At 43.4% G+C, this 8,260-nt stretch overlaps 1 protein-coding gene across 1 annotated transcript in view; it reads left to right on the forward strand.

Moving 5' to 3' along the window:
• Positions 1-7,333, forward strand: part of LOC139569863 (integrin alpha-9-like) — an 87,693-nt gene extending 80,360 nt beyond the window's left edge. The window contains exons 15-16 of the mRNA XM_071391188.1: positions 343-438; positions 6,609-7,333. Coding sequence (XP_071247289.1) covers positions 343-438; positions 6,609-6,791 — 279 coding nt within the window. The 3' untranslated portion in view covers positions 6,792-7,333. The remainder of the gene's footprint in view (positions 1-342; positions 439-6,608) is intronic.
• Positions 7,334-8,260: the final 927 nt, after the last annotated feature.

Raw genomic sequence — 8,260 nt, forward strand, 5'->3', positions numbered from 1 at the left:
GACAATAGCAAAGTTTGAAGGACTCAATTATTATTTCAATTTAAAATCATTATTTATAACCTTGTGAACGTATTGACTATATTTCCTATTCATTTTGCAACTAATTGCATGTATGTTTTAATGTAAAACAAGGAAATCTCTAAGTGACCCCAAACTTTTGAACGCTAGTGTTGTTACCTGGTTGGTACCTGGTTGTTACCTGGTTGTTACCTGGTTGTTACATGTTTAGTATATTTTTATGTTTTACTTTGGCTAATAATGTTTATTACAGTATGGATCTGAAGGAAGTATGAATCCCCCCCTTCTCTCTCTCTCTCTCACACACACACCACCTACCTACAGGACAGCTCGTCGCTGATCCAGTTCGTGACTAGGGGTAATGTGAGAGTGGACGGGAGGGCCATAGAGGTACCGCAGGGGCTATCAGAAGACACTTCAGTAAGTAGATCACTCTTACTCCTGCAAAGCGCTGAATATATGAGTCAATCAGTGTGTTGGATCAGTTTCAGCATGCAGTAGACACATCATGATGTCAGTGAGACATTCTAACAGCCAGTTTATTTCTGTGATGTTCCTGAGGGTTGAATCTAGAAGCTGAATCTAGTGGAAATTGAAGCCTGGGGAGCAGCTGGAGGCAGGAAGCCAGATCAACCTGGATGTCATGGGGGTGAGGCAGGGTTGTATTCGGGGGTCCTCAGCTGTGGTCCTCAAGGACAAGGTCTCCTCAGAGACAGCAGGGTATCACACGCACACACACGCACACACACACACACACACACACACACACACACACACACACACACACACACACACACACACACACACACACACACACACACACACACACACACACACACACACACACACACACACACACAGGGCAAGCCTCTGTGTGGAGTGATTGGATGAGCCTGTGGAGCAGTGGAATGAAGTGATGAGCACTCTGCATCCCCTTATCCTCGATCCTCTCAGCTGATTACGGTGATGACCTCCAGACCCCAGCTCGCAGCTCCATCTCCTGACTTAGGCCCCACCGCGCTGCTGCGTCTCCTGACCTCTAGGCCCCACCGCACTGCTGCGTCTCCTGACCTCTAGGCCCCCAGCTCGCTGCTCGACCCCCAGGCCCCAAGAAGAGCTTGGCTAGCTTCAGCCGCTGAATCAGACGATACTGTGAATGTGTCCATTCACAACTGCTCTCCCAGCACTTAGTGACCACTTTAATTTCCCCCAGCAACACCTCCCACCCCCCTGAGTGTCTGGTCAGTTCACTACCACAAACCACTAGAGATTTTAGTGAATTCAGTAGCCCTGGTCCCTCAGCAGCTCTGATGTCCCTAGAGAAAGATTTGTGGTCCCTTGGTGTGCGGTAGCCTTGGTTTGTGACGCGGCTCTCTTTCAACACTCATCTCATATGTATATACTGTACTCGATACCATCTACTGCATCTTGCCTATGCCGTTCTGTACCATCACTCATTCATATATCTTTATGTACATATTCTTCATCCCTTTACACTTGTGTGTATAAGGTAGCTGTTGTGAAATTGTTAGGTTAGATTACTCGTTGGTTATTACTGCATTGTCGGAACTAGAAGCACAAGCATTTCGCTACACTCGCATTAACATCTGCTAACCATGTGTATGTGACAAATACAATTTGATTTGATTTGATTCCCAGCCTGCTACTTATCAACAGCTGATGAGATATAGTTTATCCCTTGTGTCATGCAAACAGGCCCCGGTAAATGTGGTAAATGATAGGAGAATAAAAATAATCTACTCTATGAGTTATGAGCTCATTGACTCGATTGAAATGGTTCCTTACGTTTTAGTACCCGAAAACATTTGTTCAATATTGATAGCTCAGCATAAACTCAGCTGGAGTCAGTCAGTCAGACAACGGATCAGAATGTAACATACTGTATGCTTCCAATGCACACAGGCACTCTTAACTAAACATGTTACAGTTTGAAGAGGTGTAATTCTTCCATATTCCTTTTTGCTATGCACCATATTGGAATGCTGTGTTATTGTGGGTGCCTGATGTCTTAGGAGTGATTTCCAGCCCAGACCCACAGCCCAGACCCACGACCCAGACCCACAGAACTGAGTACAAATAATAATATTTGAGATGTTTCTTCAATACTGTGAGAGTTTACTCTAGCCTGCCAGATGGGCGGGCTTTGCAGTTTTGGGACTATTCTATTGAGCCAGGCAAGCTCAATCAAGCACAGATCAAGTATTATTTTTTTAATATTTCAAATAGTATTTGAACCCAGATCTGTCACAAACCCAGACAGACCTGCATCAGAATTGAAAGTACTTACAGTACTTTTTTTAACCTTTTATTTAACTAGGCAAGTCAGTTAAGAACAAATTCTTATTCACAATGATGGCCTAGTAGCAGTGGGTTAACTGCCTTGTTCAGGGGCAGAATGACAGATTTTTACCTTGTCAGCTCGGGGATTCGATCCACCAACCTTTCAGGTTACTAGTCTAACGCTCTAACCACTAGGCTACCTGCCACCCTTTGCTTAGCTTACAGTACAAAGCTTATCTTACATTACTTGCAGTACCTATTTACAGTACTTAGCTTACGATACTTAGCTTATTGTACAGTACTTACAGTGCTTAGCTTACAGTACTTACAGTACTTAGCTTATCTCACAGTACTTATAGTACTTACATTACTTAGCTCATCTTACAGTGTTTAGCTTACAGTACATACAGTACTTTGCTTATCTTACAGTACTTACAGTACTTAGCTTATCTGACAGTTCTTAGATTATCTTACAGTACTTAGCTTATATTACAGTACTTAGCTTATCTGACAGTTCTTAGATGATCTTACAGTACTTAGCTTATATTACAGTACTTAGCTTATTTTACAGTACTTAGCTTATATTACAATACTTAGCGTACAGTACTAGCGGACAGGACTTAGCTTATCTTTTATTTAAAAAATGTATTTCTCCTTTATTTAACCAGGTAGGCCAGTTGAGAAAAAGTTCTCATTTACAACTGCGACCTGGCCAAGATAAAGCAAAGCAGTGCGACACAAATAACAACACAGAGTTACACATGGGATAAACAAACGTACAGTCAATAACACAATAGAAAAATATATGTACAGTGTGTTCAAATGTAGAAGAGTAGGGAGGTAAGGCAATCAATAGCCCATAGAGGTGAAATCATTACAATTTAGCATTAACACTGGAGTGATAGATCTGCAGATGATGATGTGCAAGTAGAGATACTGGGGTGCAAAGGAGCAAGAGGATAAATAATAATATGGGGATGCGGTAGTTGGGTGGGCTATTTACAGATTGGCTGTGTACAGTGATCAGTAAGCTGCTCTGACAGCTGATGCTTAAAGTTAGAAAGGGAGATATGAGACTCCAGCTTCAGTGATTTTTGCAATTTGTTCCAGTCATTGGCAGCAGAGAACTGGAAGGAAAGACGGCCGAAGAAAGTGTTGGCCTTGGGGATGACCAGTGCAATTTACCTGCTGGAGCGAGTCCTATGGGTGGGTGTTGCTATGGTGACCAGTGAGCTGAGATAAGGTGGGGCTTTACCTAGCAAAGACCTGGAGCCAGTGGGTTTGGCGACGGATATGTAGTGAGGGCCAGACAACGAGAGCATACAGGTCGCAGTGGTGGGTAGTATATGGGGCTTTGGTGACAAAACGGATGGCACTGTGATAGACTACATCCAGTTTGCTGAGTGTTGGGGGCTATTTTGCAAATTACATCGCCGAAGTCAAGGATAGGTAGGATAGTCAGATTTACGAGGGTACGTTTGGCGGCATGAGTGAAGGAGGCTTTGTTGCGAAAAAGGAAGCCGATTCTAGATTTAATTTTGGATTGGAGATGCTTAATGTGAGTCTGAAAGGAGAGTTTACAGTCTAACCAGACACCTAGGTATTTGTAGTTGTCCACATATTCTAGGTCAGAACCGTCCAGAGTAGTGATGCTAGTCGGACGGGAGGGTGCGGGCTGCAATCGGTTGAAGAGCATGCACTTTAGCATGCACTGCTAGTTTTACTAGCATTTAAAAGCAGTTGGAGGCCACGGAAGGAGTGTTGTATCTGACAGTACTTAGCTTATCTTACAGTACTTATAGTACTTACAGTACTTAGCTTATCTAACAGTATTTAGCTTATATCACAGTACTCAGCTTATATTATAGTACTTACAGTACTTAGCTTATTTAACAGTACTTAGCTTTCAGTACTTATAGTACTTACAGTACTTATCTTATCTTACAGTTCTTAGCTTATATTACAGTACTTACAGTACTTAGCTTATCTTACAGTACTCAGCTTAGTTTAAAGTACTTACAGTACTTCGCTTATTTTACAGTACTTAGTGTATCTTATCAGTACTTAGCTTATCTTACAGTACTTACAGTACATTATGAAGGGTTAAATCCACTAAGGATTTTTCAGAGTTACACTGTTGGACCTAGAAACATAAGCATTTCGCTGCACCTGCGATAGCATCTGCAAAAGTGTGTACGCGACCAATAAACTTTGATTTGATCATTTAGTGGGTCATTGTGAACTAATGTCATGGGAAGCATGCAAGAGATCAGACTGCCTGTTGGTTCATAAATGAACTTACTATGAGCTTACTATCCAGTACTCTCATGTAATATTTTGAAATCTCATTTCATTTACACTGTCAATATTATCTGTGACCATATAAGATTAGAATGATGTTGCAATAGTTGGAATGATTTAATTCATGTTTTGAAATGTGTTCACATGTACAATGAAATAACTATACATTTCAAATGTGTATGGTTAACAGACATAGATCGAAGCTGTTTACCAGCCTGGAGATAGAACCTGTTAACCAGTCTGGAGATAGTAGCCGTTTCTCAGTCTGGAGATAGTAGCCGTTTCTCAGTCTGGAGATAGTAGCCGTTTCTCAGTCTGGAGATAGTAGCCGTTTCTCAGTCTGGAGATAGTAGCCGTTTCTCAGTCTGGAGATAGTAGCCGTTTCTCAGTCTGGAGATAGTAGCCGTTTCTCAGTCTGGAGATAGTAGCCGTTTCTCAGTCTGGAGATAGTAGCCGTTTCTCAGTCTGGAGATAGTAGCCGTTTCTCAGTCTGGAGATAGTAGCCGTTTCTCAGTCTGGAGATAGTAGCCGTTTCTCAGTCTGGAGATAGTAGCCGTTTCTCAGTCTGGAGATAGTAGCCGTTTCTCAGTCTGGAGATAGTAGCCGTTTCTCAGTCTGGAGATAGTAGCCGTTTCTCAGTCTGGAGATAGTAGCCGTTTCTCAGTCTGGAGATAGTAGCCGTTTCTCAGTCTGGAGATAGTAGCCGTTTCTCAGTCTGGAGATAGTAGCCGTTTCTCATTCTGGAGATAGTAGCCAGCTTTGATGCACCTGTACTTTCCCTGCCTTCTAGATGGTAACGGGGGGAACAGTCCATGGCTCGGAAGGCTGAGGTCCTTGCTGATCTTCGTGTGTGTGTGTGTGTGTGTGTGTGTGTGTGTGTGTGTGTGTGTGTGTGTGTGTGTGTGTGTGTGTGTGTGTGTGTGTGTGTGTGTGTGTGTGTGTGTGTGTGTGTGTGTGTGTGTGTGTGTGTGTGTGTGTGTGTGTTCAGGACGTTGAGGTCATATAAATCCTGTGCTCTTGTTCTGTTTTCCTCACTGACATGGTTTGAGTGTGTCTGTATCAAAGTGTGTTTGAATGTGAGCCTTTTTTTTCTGAGTCTGTATCAAACTGTTTGAATGTAATCCTAGATGTGAATCTGTGTGAATGTCTCTGTTTCCAATGGAATCTTGTGTTCCAGCTGTTACCTTGAATTTCCAGTCTTTCACAACTGCATTGCTCTGGAAATGTAGGATAGTAGTAGGTATGCGTAATACCCTAGGACCATGCCACAGAACTACCTGGCCTGATGACTCCTTGCTGTCCACCTGGCCGTGCTGCTGCTCCAGTTTCAACTGTTCTGCCTGCGGCTATGGAACCCTGACCTATTCACCGGACGTGCTACCTTGTCCCCAGTTTTCAACTCTATCTTTCTCTACCGAACCTGCTATTTCTAACTCTGAATGATCGGCTGTGAAAAGCCAACTGATATTTACTCCTGAGGTGCTGACCTGTTGCACCCTCTACAACCACTGTGATTATTATTATTTGACCCTGCTGGTCATCTATGAACGTTTGAACCTCTTAGCCATGTACTGTTATAATCTCCACCCAGCACAGCCAGAAGAGGACTGGCCACCCCTCAGAGCCTGGTTCCTCTCTAGGTTTCTTCCTAGGTTCCTGCCTTTCTAGGGAGTTTTTCTTAGTCACCGTACTCCTACATCTGCATTGCTTGATGTTTGGGGTTTTAGGCTGAGTTTCTGTATAGCACTTTGTGACATCGGCTGATTTAAAAAGGGCTTTATAAATACATTTGATTGATATCTCAGAAATAATTTAGACTATTTTAAATGTGTTGGTGTAAATATTTGTGTTTGACTGTAATCTTGTTCTTTTAGCTGGTGTTCCAGGTGCTCCACAGCCACGAGCCAAGGGGCTGTGTGGTTGGCTGTGTGTATCTAGGTATTTCTGTGTTTGAGGCTACGTTTGACTGTATTGCCATTGTGTTTCAGCTGGTGTTCGAGGCGCTCCACAGCCAGGAGCCAAGAGGCTATGTTGTTGGTTGGATCATTGCCATGAGCCTACTGGTGGGAATACTCATCTTCCTACTGCTGGCTGTGCTGCTCTGGAAGGTAGCACACACCACACACACACACACACACAAAACAGCAAATAGTGTGGACTATACCATGTAATTTCCTTGTTATTGGGAGGTCCATGTTTTTGTTCCTCATATTGTTGGTAGACTATAGCCTAGAACACCTCCCCTCTACTGTAACTGGTCATTAGACTATAGCCTAGAACACCTCCCCTCTACTGTAACTGGTCATTAGAATATAGCCTAGAACACCTCCCCTCTACTGTAACTGGTTGTTAGACTATAACCTAGAACACCTCCCCTCTACTGTAACTGGTCGTTAGACTATAGCCTAGAACACCTCCCCTCTACTGTAACTGGTCATTAGACTATAGCCTAGAACACCTCCCCTCTACTGTAACTGGTCATTAGACTATAGCCTAGAACACCTCCCCTCTACTGTAACTGGTCATTAGACTATAGCCTAGAACACCTCCCCTCTACTGTAACTGGTCATTAGACTATAGCCTAGAACACCTCCCCTCTACTGTAACTGGTGATTAGACTATAGCCTAGAACACCTCCCCTCTACTGTAACTGGTCATTAGACTATAGCCTAGAACACCTCCCCTCTATTGTAACTGGTCGTTAGACTATAGCCTAGAAAACCTCCCCTCTACTGTAACTGGTCATTAGACTATAGCCTAGAACACCTCCCCTCTACTGTAACTGGTGATTAGACTACAGCCTAGAACACCTCCCCTCTAACTGGTCATTAGACTATAGCCTAGAACACCTCCCCTCTACTGTAACTGGTAATTAGACTACAGCCTAGAACACCTCCCCTCTACTGTAACTGGTAATTAGACTATAACCTAGAACACCTCCCCTCTACTGTAACTGGTTGTTAAACTATAGCCTAGAACACCTCCCCTCTAACTGGTCATTAGACTATAGCCTAGAACACCTCCCCTCTACTGTAACTGGTAATTAGACTACAGCCTAGAACACCTCCCCTCTACTGTAACTGGTAATTAGACTATAACCTAGAACACCTCCCCTCTACTGTAACTGGTAATTAGACTACAGCCTAGAACACCTCCCCTCTACTGTAACTGGTAATTAGACTATAACCTAGAACACCTCCCCTCTACTGTAACTGGACGTTAGACTATAGCCTAGAACACCTCCCCTCTACTGTAACTGGTCATTAGACTATAGCCTAGAACACCTCCCCTCTACTGTAACTGGTCATTAGACTATAGCCTAGAACACCTCCCCTCTACTGTAACTGGTTGTTAGACTATAGCCTAGAACACCTCCCCTCTACTGTAACTGGTCATTAGACTATAGCCTAGAACACTTCCCCTCTACTGTAACTGGTCATTAGACTATAGCCTAGAACACCTCCCCTCTACTGTAAATGGTCATTAGACTATAGCCTAGAACACCTCCCCTCTAACTGGTTGTTAGACTATAGCCTAGAACACCTCCCCTCTAACTGGTTGTTAGACTATAGCCTAGAACACCTCCCCTCTACTGTAACTGGTCATTAGACTATAGCCTAGAACACCTCCCCTCTACTGT

The sequence above is a fragment of the Salvelinus alpinus genome, chromosome 3 (assembly GCF_045679555.1).
Source record: "Salvelinus alpinus chromosome 3, SLU_Salpinus.1, whole genome shotgun sequence".
Classification (NCBI taxonomy): Eukaryota; Metazoa; Chordata; class Actinopteri; order Salmoniformes; family Salmonidae; genus Salvelinus; species Salvelinus alpinus.